Source organism: Dama dama, chromosome 11, assembly GCF_033118175.1.
Source record: "Dama dama isolate Ldn47 chromosome 11, ASM3311817v1, whole genome shotgun sequence".
NCBI classification, from domain to species: Eukaryota; Metazoa; Chordata; class Mammalia; order Artiodactyla; family Cervidae; genus Dama; species Dama dama.
Window position 1 is genome coordinate 89,732,932 of NC_083691.1, and position 15,584 is coordinate 89,748,515.

Here is a 15,584-nt window from a genome sequence, read left to right on the forward strand (position 1 = left end):
GCCCATTTAAACAGGATAAAACACAAATAGTTGTATCTTTATAAAATAGTGTAAATCGTTCCGTTGAGCCCCTTTTTTGGAGGGGTTGGGGTGGGCAAGAATAGCAGAGTCGGCTGCCACTCCCTTCTCCAGGAGATCTTCCTGAGCCAGGGGTCGAACGCAGATCTCCCGCACTGTAGGTGGGAAGCTTTACCGCCTGAGCTACCAGGGAAGTCAAAATGGTATAAATTGTTAAAAACAAAAAACAATAACTTTGTCCTAAAATCGTGTCATCAAAAATTAGCATGTAAGTCACGGGTGTAAGGGCTTTTAAATTTATAAGAAGAAATCAGTAGTTTCATATTTCTTTTGAAATTGGAGATGCGCATTAGTAGAATATAAGTAGGAGGATGAGTATCTTCTAAACCAGTGGGGGTAAGGGAGATGTTTGGATAAAGTCCCGTATGGCACAAAAGGAAATGTCAAGGATGCCTCCAAAGAACAGAAAACATAAAATGAAAACAATTATAAGCTCAAATCATTTTAATACATATTTATTGGATGTTCACTAATTGCCAAGCTTAAAGAGCAACACACCTTTCAGTAAGGTAGTTATGGAAGGTTTCATTAAGAATGTGAAAAGGAGGTGAAGGTGTAAATTGTTCCTTGATTTGGGAGCATTCCAAATAGCAACTGCAGAAGACTTCTCAAGTTCATGCCTATGTAGTTTGTTTTGTTTTAGGAATTTAAAGGGTGCTTGGGACTGAAAGTAGAGATATATGTGGTGATTTTGGGGTAGAAAGTGGGTGAAATGAGTAGTGTAAACTTTTTTTTAAGTGTTAGCTTTTTTTCTGAGTGTGATGAAAGGTTTTGAGTTTAGCAGTGGCAGTTATCAGTCTGGTTCTATATTAAAAGTGGTGTGAGGGTGGTTGAAAAGCAAAGACAGAAGCAGAGACCATTATGAGTTTATTATAGTAATTAAAGCAAAAGATTGTGATAGATTTGACCAGAATGATAGTAATTAGATATCAGAAATGGTATGGCACTATTAGAAATGTCTTTGAAAGATAGTGATAAGAAAATGTCAATAAGTGATAAAAGACAAGATGTAAAATTACACTGTATAATCACAAGTTGAAAATATTTTATTTCTGTCTATAAATAGAAAAGGTAATTAGCATTTTTACTTTAGGGTAAGAAGATTTTTATTTGTGGTTATATATGTGTGTAGATTTCTTATGCTTTTGCATATTTTGTATATTCCCTTTCATAATTTGACAAGAGGCTTAAGGTTTTCAAAATATTTTTCCTTCATAGAACAAAGAGGTGAAGAAAAAGATGTCAGATTCAAAGAAAACATCTGCATCTATTTTAAAGTAAGTAATTCTATGATTTTCTGTGTGAGAACAAATATGCATATGAATTATATTTTAAAAGTTTTGACTACATTTTTATTATATTTTTTCTCCCTGTTCAAATGGGACATCATTCTAATTGAATTATTTTAAACTTTTTTAGATTTAAGCTTTGTATCTTAGATGTAAGCTTCTAAAGAGAAGATTTTGGTGTTAGAATTTCTTTGCTAATTTTTTTCTTCTTTTAATAGAAAAGATACAGATGCTTCCACAGCTGTTGAAACTGTGACTGCAGCTTCTGCTAGTAAGTTGTTACTTTTAATATTCCTCCAATATGAGTATATTTTGTCAGTTTACTGGAAACTTCTTGGAAGATGATGCTAGGAAAATAGTATTCATTGTGCTTTAGTAGAAGGAATCCACATTGGCCCCTATTTTAAGTTGGTGATCCACTGGAGAAAGCCCATAATTCTTCAGCCTTGCATAAATGACCCTTTACCTTTCCCCCGAAACTTTTTCAGTCTCTTGTCACACAGATGTATATTATGTTTCGGTTACTCAGAGCAGTTTATTTTCCAGCTCTTCTGTCCTATTTCATTTCTTTTTTTTTTTTTTAAATAGGACATGTGAATTATTTATTTATTATTTTTGGTTGCGCTGGGCTTCCTTGCTGCGAGAGGGCTTTCTCTGGTTATGACGAGTGGGGGCTATTTTCTAGTTGCTGTGCTAGGGCGTCTCACTGGAGTGGCTTCTCTCGTTGTGGAGCACGGACTCTAAGGCACGTGGGCTTAGTAGTTGTGGCACCCGGGCTAAGTTGCTCCGTAGCACGTGGGATCTTCCCAGACCAGGGATCGAACCCGTATCATCTGCATTGCAAGGCAGATTCTCAACCACTGGGCCACCAAGGAAGCCCTGTCCTATTTCATTTCACAGGTCTTTATACTGTGAAATACTCCGTTGATGTGGAGTCATTGTCTAAATTCCAGTTAACTTTACTTAGTAACAACCTGCTCCAGTATTCTTGCCTAGAGATACCGTGGACAAAGGAGCCTGGTGGGCTACTGTCCATGGGGTCCCACAGAGTCGGACACTACTGAAGCAACTTAACATGCGTGCATGCATTGGAGAAGGAAATGGCAACCCACTCCAGTATTGTTGCCTGGAGAATCCCAGGGATAGAGGAGCCTGGTGGGCTGCCATCTATGGGATCACACAGAGTCGGACACGACTAAAGCAATTTAGCAGCAGCAGCATCAGTAAGTACTTCTAAAGTACCTACTTAGTAGGTACCAGGCCTTGTGCAAGGTAATGAAAATACAAAGCCAGTTAAAACTCCTTTTAGAGGGTCAAGGTGGGGCAAATTCTCATTTATTCTTTAAGGCCTGTCTCAGAAAGTGCTTCTTTTTGATACCTTTCATGACCCTTAGGCAGTTCAGTTCAGTTCAGTCACTCAGTTGTGTCTGACTCTTTGTGACCCATGGACTGCAATAGGCCAGGCTTCCCTGTCCATCACCAACTCCTGGACCCTGCTCAAACTCATGTTCATTGAGTCGGTGATGGCATCCAACCATCTTATCTTCTGTTGCCCCCTTCTCCTCCTGCCTTCAATCTTTCCCAGCATCAGGGTCTTTTCCAATGAGTCAGTTCTTCACATCATATCTTTGATCTGCTTGCAGGCTAAGGGACTCTCAAGAGTTTTCTCCAACACCGTAGTTCAAAAGCGTCAGTTTTTTTGGCACTCAGCCATTTTTATGGTCCAATTCACACATCCATACATGACTACTGGAAAAACCATAGCTTTGACTATACAGACCTTTGTCGGCAAAGTAATGTCTCTGCTTTTTAACATGCTGTCTAGGTTGGTCATAGCTTTTCTTCCAAAGAGCAAGTGTCTTTTAATTTCATGGCTGCACTCACCATCTGCAGTGATTTTGGAGACCAAGAAAATAAAACCTACCACTTTCCCCAACTATTCACCATGAAGTGATGGAACCAGGTGCCATGATCTTCATTTTTTGATTGTTTGAGTTTTAAGCCAGTCCTTTCACTCTCCTCTTTCACCTTCATCAAGAGACTCTTTAGTTCCTTTTTGCTTTCTGCCATAAGGGTGGTATCATCTGCATATCTGAGGTTATTGATATTTCTCCCCACAATCTTGATTCCAGCTTGTGCTTTGTCCAGCCCAGCATTTTGCATGATGTACTCTGCATATAAGTTATATAAGCAGGTGACAATATACAGCCTTGACATACTCCTTTCTCAATTTTGAACTAGTCTGTTGTTCCATGCCTGGTTCTAACTGCTGATTCTTGACCTACATGCAGGTTTCACAGGAGGCAGGCAGAATACCAGGGTGGTCTGGTGTTCCCATCTCTTGAAGAATTTTCTGCAGTTTGTTGTGACCCACACAGTCAAAGGCTTTAACGTAGTCAATGAAGCAGAAGTAGATGTTTTTCTGGAATTCTCTTGCTTTTTCTATCATCCAGCGGTTGTTGGCAATTTGATCTCTGGTCCCTTTGCCTTTTCTAAATCCAGCTTGAACATCTGGAAGTTCTTGGTTCACATACTGTTGAATCCTTGCTTGAAGGATTTTGAGCAAGACCTTGCTAGCATGTGAAATAAGTGCAGTTGTGTGGTAGTTTGAACATTCTTTGGCATTGCCCTTCTTTGAGATTGGAGATTGGAATGATACTGACCTTTTCCAGTCCTGTGGCCACTGCTGAGTTTTCCAAATTTCCTGGCATACTGAAGGGCAGCACTTTCACAGCATCATCTTTTAGGATTTGAAATAGCTCAACTGGAATTCTATCACCTGCACTAACTTTGTTTGTAGTGATGCTTCCTAAGTCTCAACTTGACTTCCCATTCCAGGATGTCTGGCTCTAGGTGAGTGATCACACCGTCATGGTTATCCAGATCACTAAGATACTTTCTGTATAGTTCTTCCGTGTATTCTTGCCTCCTGTTACTAATCTCTTCTGCTTCTGTTAGGTCCATGCCGTGTCTGTCCTTTACTGTCCCCATCTTTGCGTGAAATGCTCCCTTGGTGTCTCTGATTTTTATCTCTAGTCTTTTCACAGTCTGTTGTGTTCCTCTGTTTCCTTACATCATTCACTTAGGAAGGCCTTCTTGTCTATCCTTGCTATTCTTTGGGATTCTGCATTCAGTTTGTTATAACTTTCCTTTTCTACTTTGCCTTTAGCTTCTCTTCTTTTCTCAGTTATTTGTAAGGCCTCCTCAGACAACCATTTTGCCTTTTTGCATTTCTTTTTCTTGGGGATAATTTTATCACTGCCTCCTGAACAATATTACGAACCTCTATCCATAGTTTTTCAGACACTCGATCAGATCTAATCCCTTGAATCTGCTTGTTACTTCCATTGTATAATTGCAAGGGATTTGATTTAGGTCATACCTGAATGGTCTAGTGGTTTTCCCTACTTTCTTCAATTTAAGTCTGAATTTTGCAATCAGAGTTTATGATCTAAGCCACAGTCAGCTCCTGCTCTTATTTTTGCTGACTGTATAGAGCTTCTCCATCTTTGGCTGCAAAGAAAATATCATCAGTCTGGTTTCAGCATTGACCATCCTGTGATGTCCATGTATAGAGTCGACTCTTGTGTTGTTGAAAGAGGGTGTTTGCTATGACCAATGTGTTCTTTTGGCAAAACTCTGTTAGCCTTTGCCATGCTTAATTTTGTACTCTAAGGCCAAGCTTGCCTGTTACTCCAGGTATCTCTTGACTTCCTATTTTTGCATTCCAGTCCCCTATGATGAAAAGGTGTTCATTCTGTAAGGTCTTTCAGGTCATCATAGAACCGTTTAACTTCAGCTTCTTTGGCATTAATGGTTGGAGTATAGACTTGGATTGCTATGATATTGAATGGTTTGCCTTGGATACGAACAGAGATGATTCTGTCATTTTTGAGATTGCATTTCAGACTCTTGTTGACTATGAGGTCATCATAGAAGCATTCAACTTCACCTTCTTCAGCGTTAGTGATTGGGGCATAGACTTGGATTACTGTGATATTGAATCATTGGCCTTGAAAATGAACTGAATTACTGCAATATTGAATGGTTTTCCTTGGAAACAAACCGATCATTCTGTTGTTTTTGAGACTGCACCCAAGTGATGCATTTTGGACTCTTGTTGACTGTGAGGGCTATTCCATTTCTTCTCAGGGATTCTTGCCACCAGTAGTAGATACAATGATCATATGAATTAAATTTGCCCATTCCGGTCCATTTTAGTTCACTGATTGCTAAAATGTCAATGTTTACTCTTGCCATCTCCTGTTTGCTACTGCTGCTAAGTCGCTTCAGTCGTGTCCGACTCTGTGCGACCCCATAGACGGCAGCCTACCAGGCTCCCCCGTCCCTGGGATTCTCCAGGCAAGAACACTGGAGTGGGTTGCCATTTCCTTCTCCAATGTATAAAAGTGAAAAGTGAAAGTGAAGTTGCCCAGTCGTGTCCGATTCTTAGCGACTCTGTGGACTGCAGCCTACCATGCTCCTCCGTCCGTGGGGTTTTCCAGGCGAGTACTGGAGTGGGGTGCCATTGCCTTCTTCAGTCTCCTCTTTGACCAATTCCAGTTCACCTTGATTCATGAACCTAACATTCCAGGTTCCTATGCAGTATTGTTCTTTTCAGCATTGGACTTTTACTTTCACCACCAGCCACATCCACAACTGGATGTTGTTTTAGCTTTGGCTCAGCCTTTTCATTCCTTCTGGAGCTATTTCTCCGCTCTTCTCCAGTAGCATATTGGGCATCTACCATCCTAGGGAGTTGATCTTTCAGTGTCGTATCTTTTTGCCTTTTCATACTGTTCATGGGGTTCTCAAGGCAAGAATGCTGAAGTAGTTTGCCATTCCCTTCTCCAGTGGACCACGTTTTGTCAGAACTCTCCACCATGACCTATCCGTCTTGGGTGGCCCTGCATGGGTTGGCACTTAGTTTCTTTGAGTTAAACCAGGCTGTGATCCATGTGATCAGTTGGTTAGTTTTCTGTGATTGTGGTTTTCATTCTCTCTGCCCTCTGATGGAGAAGGATAAGAAGCTTATGCCAAGTTAGCTCTTTCCTAAATGTAAATTATATTTTTTGTAATGTGTTACTGATGTATTTTTCTTATTGTTTTAGCGAAAAGTGGACAAACCAAGACATCTGCAACCAAAGTAAATAAATCTTCAGGTATGTTTTCTATATTAGGATGTTAGACATGTTGATTAACTTTAAATTGTTTAAGATGGTTTTGTCATCAATCTTGGATTTCATGTGATACAGTGTTTGCTGAGTATATACCAATTTTTGAAATTTACAGTCATCTAGAAGTTTTGAGAAAGCATGTTTAGTAGACAGTGCTCTTTTCCTGAAGTTATTATCAAAATAAGATAATTTAACTGGCAAACTATTTCTCTTGATGAATATTAGAAATATTTCCCTTTTTCTGTCTTATTTTGGTCTTCTCTGTTTACTTTTTGTTTATAAAATAGTCCAGATAACAAACTTATGGCAAATTATGTTCTTTTTGCCTTTTTTGTAGGCTACATTATATTTTAAAGTAACTAATTTAATTTTTTTCTGCTTGCCCTAGTATTTATCCCCCTTTCTGTTTTTCCTCTACTAGAAGTAGTAAAATGAATTGATTTGTGGTAATAGCATAGAATAGTGAAAGAAGCACCTTAAGGGTTCATTTGGGCTTAGGTTACTGCAGTGTGACAAAACTTGGGCATGACTAGGAAATGACTGGTTAAATGACAATATAAAGATTAGTATTTCTCTTTTTGAGCAAAAATTAAGGTCTCTCTTTGGATATGAGCAGTGGATTTGTAAGCTATTTTGATTAAATATTGTAGATGTCATAATTCATTTTAATAACTTTTCAAAAGCATGATCATATTTTCACAGAAGGTCCTGTTAAATAGGACGATTACCACCATTGTTTATAAAGGGGTAGTGTGCACAGCAATCAGTAAATTATCCCAGACTTCACAATTTAACTTGGAATTCAGCTTGGATTTTATGACTTCTGAACCTGGTCTTTTCCTCATGTACTGTCTTGCTACTTGTTGAGAATCCTGATTTTAAGAACAAAACCTCTTGTTGCTCTCTGAATAAAAAGGTTCAGTTTTTCTTGTTCTCTGGCAGTCTTTTTAGTGACACTTAGATGATCACAGTCTTTATATAAACTTCATTTTGGAATATAGGCAATAGTAACATATGCATATGTACAAAGTGTTAGAACAGTTCAAAAAGTTCTGTTAAAATAGGACCCATTAGGAATGAGTCAAAACAATCTTGATGTGGCCTGACCATGATATAGGTATTCTTAAGGGCTTCCCTGGTAACTCAGCTGGTAAAGAATTTGCCTGCAATGAGGGAGATTTGGGTTTGATCCTTGGGTTAGGAAGATCCCCTGGAGAAGGGAATGGCTACCCACTCCAGTATTCTGGCCTAGAGAATTCCATGGACTGCAATAGTCCATGGGGTTATAGAGAGTCAGACAAGACTGAGCAACTTTCACTTTGAAGGGCTTTTTAATCAGCTGGGAGCCAAGGAAGCGTGAATTGGGAGGTCCTAAATATAACTGCTTTTGGAACTAATAAAGCCATCATAGAAATGTTTTTATATCCTGTAGTTAGTAATTTTGCTTCTAGTTGATATGATTTAAGTAACTTGCCTGAATGCTATTTTTTAAGTACCCAAAAAGGGAGGTGCATTATCATTTCTAATGTAGCAAATGATATGTGTCCCTAAAGATGATAGCATTTTATGTTTTGAATAAAATATAGTCTGTTGCTCTTATATCCTTTGTGAGGTTCTTTGAGTATTGTTGATACTAATTAATAAATAAACCAGTTTTGACTGAGCTTTTGTGATTTAGGGAAGTCAGCGGGTTCTGTCAAATCTGTGGTAACAGTAGCTGCTAAAGGTAATAAAGCTTCAATCAAAACAGGTAAGACTGTTGAAAGGTTATATTAAGTTTATTCATAAGTCTGTTTTAAAGAATATAATAAATATAATATCAAAAGCAAGTTTTATATAATTTGTATCTAATAACATCTTGAAAAGTTTAGTAGATACTTCTTTGATACTTAAAACTTGACACACATATAACTTTTGTTTTTCGGTGCTTTGGTCTTTGACAGCTTTTGCCATTGCAGATATTTTGGAAACATTTCTGACAGCTGCATAATAGGCTGCTATAACCACTTCCCTCCTGTTTAATCTTTCTTTTCCTCATATTTTTAGAGTTGTCACTTCATATTATCTTTCTCAGCTTATAGAACTCCCCTAATATTTCTACTTTAAAGATTTTCTTTCCATATTACAAGAATGTATCCTCCATCAAGAAATGGAACACTGAATTGTAACATGTTGAAACTAACATGATCTGTTTATTAATATATTTTCCCAGTAGACTAATGTTAATTGTAAAGAATCTTTGTGAAAATAATAAAGTAGAATTTTTGTGTGTGATTTGGTGTGCTTTTGGCACATGAGGATCAAATTTGTGAATCATTAATAACCCTTAACAAAAATTATATCTCAGTTTATATTTTTGTTTAATCTTATTGGTAAACAGATACTGGAAAAAAATTAGAAATAAATACATGGAAAAGAGCTGCTTTTATAATGAAATTGAACTAATTTACTGACATATTAGTATGAAACGTGGTAAATGGCTGAATAGAACCTTATAATAATGGTTCAACTCTACTTTTAAAAGCAAAATCTAGTGGAAAGAAATCCCTGGAAATCAAAAAGGCTGGACTTGTCAAGAACAAAGACACCAGTAAATCTGTGAATGTACCAGGTAAGCTTGAATTGCTATCATTCAGTACTTGTGTTTCATTAAATCCTATTGGTATACATTCGAGATATATTTTGGAGTCATTGCTTAAAAATGAAAAGGATTGTTTTGTGTTTCAAAGGAAAATTTGTATTAGCTTTGTCTTCAATCAGGTCAGCTTATGGAGACTTGAAGTAACAAAATAACCTAGCTTAAGTTCCTGTTTATATTCATTAGTTTAATTGTATTAGTGTGTTTTTCTAGACTAATAAGGGCTCAGCTGGTAAAGAATCCGCCTGCAATGCGGGAGACCTGCATTGGTTCTATCCCTCAGTTGGGAAGATTCCCTGGAGAAGGGAAAGGCTACCCACTCCAGTATTCTGACCTGGAGAATTTCATGGACTATATAGTCCATGGGTTCACAGAATTGGATGCGACTGAGCAACTTTGACTTTCACTTTGATCTTGCAGAAAGCTCTGAAATGAAGACAAATGTGGAAGTCAAAACCACTGAAAATGGTGCTAAAGAAACTATTTCAGGTAGGTAAATAGAAATTTTATTTTGTTTTCTTATGTTTAAAGATGAAAGATTAAAAAAAATTTACTGAGGTTTTTGTGTCATATATATATGTAGGAAATATATACATATTACATATATATATATAGTATGTTGGAAATGACAACCCAGTGTAGTATTCTTGCTTGGGAAATCCCACGGACAGAGGAGCCTGGCGGGCTACAGGCCATGAGGTTGCAAAGAGTTGGAAACAGCTGAGTGATTCAACAGCAACAACTATATATATATATATATATATATTTTTTTTTTTTTTTTTTTTCCCCCCAATATCAGGGTTATATCTAGGTGAATTTAAGAATATTGTGATTCAGATCTTCACCTTATCTCTTGATTTTGCTCTCAGAAGAAGTAAAACTGAATGTATTAATTGAAAGCCAGTTATTTTTGTAACTGTATGCTATTTAAATTTCTCTGGTCTTTTGCCTGTTACATTTTCATGAAGCTACTAGTTAATCTATTGTGGAATAAAGTTAGATCTTGATAAATAAAATATATTTGCATGAATTCTTATTTTATTTTGTATCTTTAGCTGCTGTGGAGGCCACAGAAAATGAACCAGTCAGCAAGGTCAGTTTTTAATTTCCCCCCCTTTTTTTTTTAAGGTTAGGAGATTGTGACACAGTATAGTTTTCTTACTATAAACCTAGGTAAAAGATGTCAAGGTATGGTGAGCATCATGGTCTTTTGTGCCCTTGTAATAGATGGGGAGACAGTGGAAACAGCGTCAGACTTTTTTTTTGGGGGGGCTCCAAAATCACTGCGGATGGTGAATGCAGCCATGAAATTAAAAGACACTTACTCCTTGGAAAGAAATTTATGACCAACCTAGACAGCATATTAAAAAGCAGAGACATTACTTTGCCAACAAAGGTCCATCTCGTCAAGGCTATGGTTTTTCCAGTGGTCATGTATGGATGTGAGAGTTGGACTGTGAAGAAAGCTGAGCGCCAAAAAATTGATGCTTTTGAACTATGGTGTTGGAGAAGACTCTTGAGAGTCTCTTGGACTGCAAGGAGATCCAGCCAGTCCATCCTAAAGGAGATCAGTCCTGGGTGTTCATTGGAAGGACTGATGCTGAAGCTGAAACTCCAGTACTTTGGCCACCTCATGCAAAGAGTTGACTCATTGGAAAAGACCCTGATGCCGGGAGGGATTGAGGGCAGGAGGAGAAGGGGGCGACAGAGGATGAGATGGCTGGATAGCATCACCGACTCGATGGGCATGAGTTTGAGTAAACTCCGGGAGTTGGTGATGGACAGGGAGGCCTGGCGTGCTGCGATTCAAGAGGTCGCAAAGAGTCGGACTCAACTGAGTGAGTGAACTGAACTGAAAGTGTGTTTTGAGTTTAAAAATCTTGAGTTGCAAAGTAAGTCACAGAAATTGAGGTGCAGATTATCATAAATAATTGTACATGTTACTGAGCATTTCTTTTCACTGAGAAGAAATTGTTAAGCCAGCTGGGTTTTTGAGTAGAAAAACAATAGAATTTTGTGAATTTTTTTTTTTTTTTCTTATAGAGGCAAATGGGAGATATGTTAATACTTAGAATACCAGTTAATTTTTTGTATGTTTAGAGGAGCAAGTGGCATTTGCAGTTCTATTTCAAGGGCATTAAGTTCACATTGTTTTCCTGTGCCTTATATGTGTCATTTTGAATATGTTAAAATTTCATTAATTTAGAAATTAGTGGTTAAGATCCTGAGACCCTTCAGGTGCTGAGGGTAAGTTCATATTAGAGCGGTTGCCCTATTCTTCAAGTAGTAATTAAGTAGTATGTGTTAACTTACTATTTTGGTTTGAGAAGAATATTTTAAAGCAGCAGTAGAATATTTAGATTGACTTATTGCATTCTAGAAGGAATCATTTGTGAACACAGTTTGCATGCTATTTAAAAATCATTCTCAACTAGCTTATGAAAATTATAATTTCCTACCCTCTCACCCTCCAGAAAGAAAAGTTACAAGTTGCCAAATTTAGTGTAGTGCACTTTGTGGATTTCACCCAACATCCACTAAAGGAAAAGTTGGCATTTTGGGGGGAGTCATCTTGAAGAATAAAATAGATCTAAGAGAAGAGAAGGCAGAAATGGAAGTATTTTGTAGTGAGGATTGGGTTATGGGGTAAGGATACTAAGAGACTAGGTAAGCTTTTTTATGTTGCTTACAAGGAATTATTTTACTCAGTATGATAAAAGGATATGCCCTGATTTCCAATAGTCATGTATGGATGTGAGAGTTGGACTGTAAAGAGAGCTAAGTGCAAAAGAATTGATGCTTTTGAACTGTGGTGTTGGAGAAGACTCTTGAGAGTCCCTTGGACTTCAAGGAGATCCAACCAGTCCATCCTAAAGGAGATCAGTCCTGGGTGATCATTGGAAGGACTGATACTGAAACTGAAACTCCAGTACTTCAGGCCACCTCATGCGAAGAGTTGACTCATTGGAAAAGACCCTGATGCTGGGAGGGATTGAGGGCAGAAGGAGAAGGGGACGACAGAGGATGAGATGGCTGGATAGCATCACCAACTCGATGGACGTGAGTTTGAGTAAACTCCGGGAGTTGTTGATGGACAGGGAGGCCTGGCGTGCTGCGATTCATGGGGTTGCAAAGAGTCGGACACGACTGAGCGACTGAACTGAACTGAGCTGATTTGGAGCATCAAATATATTAGCATCACAAGGCACAGGAATGGGAACAGTACACGAAAGGAAAGAGTTATAGTCAAAGACAGGCAGCGTTATGTTTTTAAACTTGTTTTTAAGCAGTGGTTACAGAAGAGAACTAAAGACCTTGACTAGATGACAGAATTACTCTGTGTATTTAAAGAGTGGAAAAATGCATTTTGTATTGTTTTTAATTTGTGGTTTAGACCAACTTTCTGAATTAATCAGAGTATTAAATGCAATTTAAATACTAACAGTGATCTGCAGTGTCAAACTTAAATATAACTAAGTAAATAACAGTTTTAATGTCAGTTCTTAAATTTGTTTTGAAGGAAACAGAAGAAATGTGTCTGGTACTTATTTCTGATTTGCCTAGTAAAGGATATTCTGTTGAAGAAGTTTCCAACCTTGTAAAACCATTTGGTGGTTTAAAGGATATTTTGATTTTGTCATCTCATAAAAAGGTAAGAGTTGAAAATAGTTGTGAATTCATGTTGTCTGCAAGCGCATTTTGAAAAACATTAACTTTACAAAGCTTGGAAGAAAGGGTTTAAGAGCAACACCTCAAAATAAGCTGTCTCAAGCTAAGGCATTTTTAAAATACAAAATACAGTTAATCACTTATTTTTAAAGTTTTTTTTTTTTTTACAGCAGTAAGCACTTTATTTTAATATAACACATATTTTAGTCCAAAATAAGTATATTTTCCAAAACAACATTACTTAGAGGAAAAGTGGCATCACTGCACTTTTTTTTTTTTTGAAATTTTTTGAAGTTTATTTTTTTTTTCATGATAACTTTCTGGCATTTGATTATTTATTTATTTTTTTTTTGGGGGGGGGGTTTTGTCATACTATTTTTAAAGTTTTATTCTATAATCAGGTGTAGTTTTATGGTGGGAAGGATGGATTTCCCCATTAAAAATTTGCTTGAACATTTAACAGAAAATACCTTATATAATAATAGTTTTTTAACAACTTACAAAGTTTTGTTTAGCTGTCTTTACTAGTATTTCTGCTTTTTTTTTTTTACCGTTTATACTCAAATGGGAAATAACCATTTTCAGACTCACACTGATGGAGTCATCAGTACATAGAACCAGCCTAGTTTTATCTGTATGTCTTCAATTTTCTATAATAAGTGTTTATTACTTTTGTAATTTTAAAACAAAATGTGTTAATAATGAACAACTTGTAGAAAATAGTTATAGGACATGAAGGTTCAGAGAAGTTTAAATAATGGAAACAGCACCCTCAGAGTGGTGGGGAGTAGTGTTCTTATAGAAAGGAGTTGGTGATCATTAGAAATTTTTAAGAGTTGAACCAGTGTACTCAAGAAAACAAGGAAGGGATAGTAAGTGTAAGTAATTATATTCAGTTTTCAGTTCAGTTCAGTTCAGTTCAGTCGCTCAGTCGTGTCCAGCTCTTTGCGACCCCATGAATCGCAGCACGCCAGGCTTCCCTGTCCATCACCAACTCCCGGAGTTTACTCAAACTCATGTCCATTGAGTGGGTGATGCTATCCAACCATCTCATCCTCTGTCGTCCCCTTCTCCTCCTGCCCCCAATCCCTCCCAGCATCAGGGTCTTTTCCAATGAGTCAACTCTTTGCATGAGGTGGCCGAAGTATTGGAGTTTCAGCTTCAGTATCAGTGCTTGAATGATTGCACAGCTCTACATTAAAAATCATTGAATTGTACACTTAAACAGGTGAACTTTATGATATGTAAACTATATTTCATTAAAGCTGTTTTCTAGAAAGCACATTATTTGTAATGTTTAGAGATGGATAAAAGTTGAAAAAATACTTTTTTTAATATAAGAATTTTATGTGATAATACCTTGAAATAGGGGGAAATTGTGAAACTCTGGGAATGAATAATTCAGATTCTTAGTTTGCATCATATACCGAAGTGAATGTGCATAAATGTAAATCCAAATACAAATCTAGATTATTTATGCCCACTTTTGATTAGAGTTGAATCAATTAGGTTTTTGGAGATTTAATATTTTTCTAGATGTTATGTGGAAAAATATCAGATTCACTCATATAAACATTTTAAACATTTTGAAATTAAAATTAAAGCAAAATTGAAATAAAAGATTTAAAATATTTGTGTAAATGGGAAACAAAGGATTTGTATAAACATGCTATAAAATACTAAAAGTTTGATAAATATGCTAATGACATAAAGAGATAATTCATTTTAGAAAGCTACAACTATAAATAAAAATATGGACTGTTTTCACCTCATTAACTATCAAATATATGGAACAAGGTTCAGTCTTTTTAACCCAGGTATGAAAATTAAAACCAAATTGTATGGTGCTCCAATTTTATACTTAAGAAAATAACAGAACATAACTTGATAACCACCACACATTTCTTTGGTTCTTTCATTCCTCATATTTCTCATATTTTGTCAATCATTGAGTTTATTTACTCAGTACATGTTCGTTTGACGTCTGCTACATGCTAGATACTGCTCTTGGTAGTAAGGATATAGTGATGAATAAGATAAATAAGATTTCCTTAGTGTCATTTACTACAGTGTCCCTTGTTATTCCTCTTTAGTATTGCCTTATGAATTTGGTCATTATTTCTTGGTTTTAGTTGTAATGTTCTTAGAGTATAGGCCTTACCTTTCTAAGGAATGCATTTTTTATTTTAAAAATATTTGCGAAGTTATGAAATTCCTTTGACTTTTAAGTATTAAATTTTTTTAAGGGGAAGTAACTTAATACTTTTTTTGTTCTTGTAATTTCTATTTTAAAAGGCATTTATAGAAATAAATAGAAAATCTGCAGATTCTATGGTAAAATTTTATACCTGCTTCCCAATATCAATGGATGGAAATCAACTCTCAATAAGTATGGCTCCTGAAAACATGAATTTAAAAGACGAGGTAAATAATAGATTTACCACCATATTTACCAATTATTAAAATTTTTAATCAAATTTATTACAGTCTGTTTTGTTTTCTAGTTTTCTCCTTTGGCTCATGTGTTTTTTCTCAAACACTAAGAAAGCATCTTCCTGTTTCTCCGTAGTCTCCCATCTCATTGTTTGAGAGTTACTTCCATACTGAGGGAATCCAGTTCCTCATGTATGGTGGAAGGGATTATTTCCTTTCATTTCTCATAACCAGCTGGTGCTAGGTCTGATCTGTTTTAACTCCTGAAATTTCTGGAATTTGTTCTCTCTTCATCCCATT

The 15,584-nt window shown here is 36.6% G+C and overlaps 1 protein-coding gene across 4 annotated transcripts in view; it reads left to right on the plus strand.

Annotated features, from left to right (window-relative positions):
* Window positions 1–15,584, plus strand: part of ZNF638 (zinc finger protein 638) — an 83,955-nt gene that overhangs the window by 45,611 nt on the left and 22,760 nt on the right. For all 4 annotated transcript variants that reach the window (XM_061155672.1, XM_061155673.1, XM_061155671.1 and 1 more), the window contains 9 exons: window positions 1,297–1,355; window positions 1,586–1,638; window positions 6,479–6,529; window positions 8,223–8,294; window positions 9,069–9,155; window positions 9,603–9,671; window positions 10,238–10,275; window positions 12,703–12,834; window positions 15,147–15,275. In XM_061155672.1, the coding sequence (XP_061011655.1) occupies window positions 1,297–1,355; window positions 1,586–1,638; window positions 6,479–6,529; window positions 8,223–8,294; window positions 9,069–9,155; window positions 9,603–9,671; window positions 10,238–10,275; window positions 12,703–12,834; window positions 15,147–15,275 (690 nt within the window). The remainder of the gene's footprint in view (window positions 1–1,296; window positions 1,356–1,585; window positions 1,639–6,478; window positions 6,530–8,222; window positions 8,295–9,068; window positions 9,156–9,602; window positions 9,672–10,237; window positions 10,276–12,702; window positions 12,835–15,146; window positions 15,276–15,584) is intronic.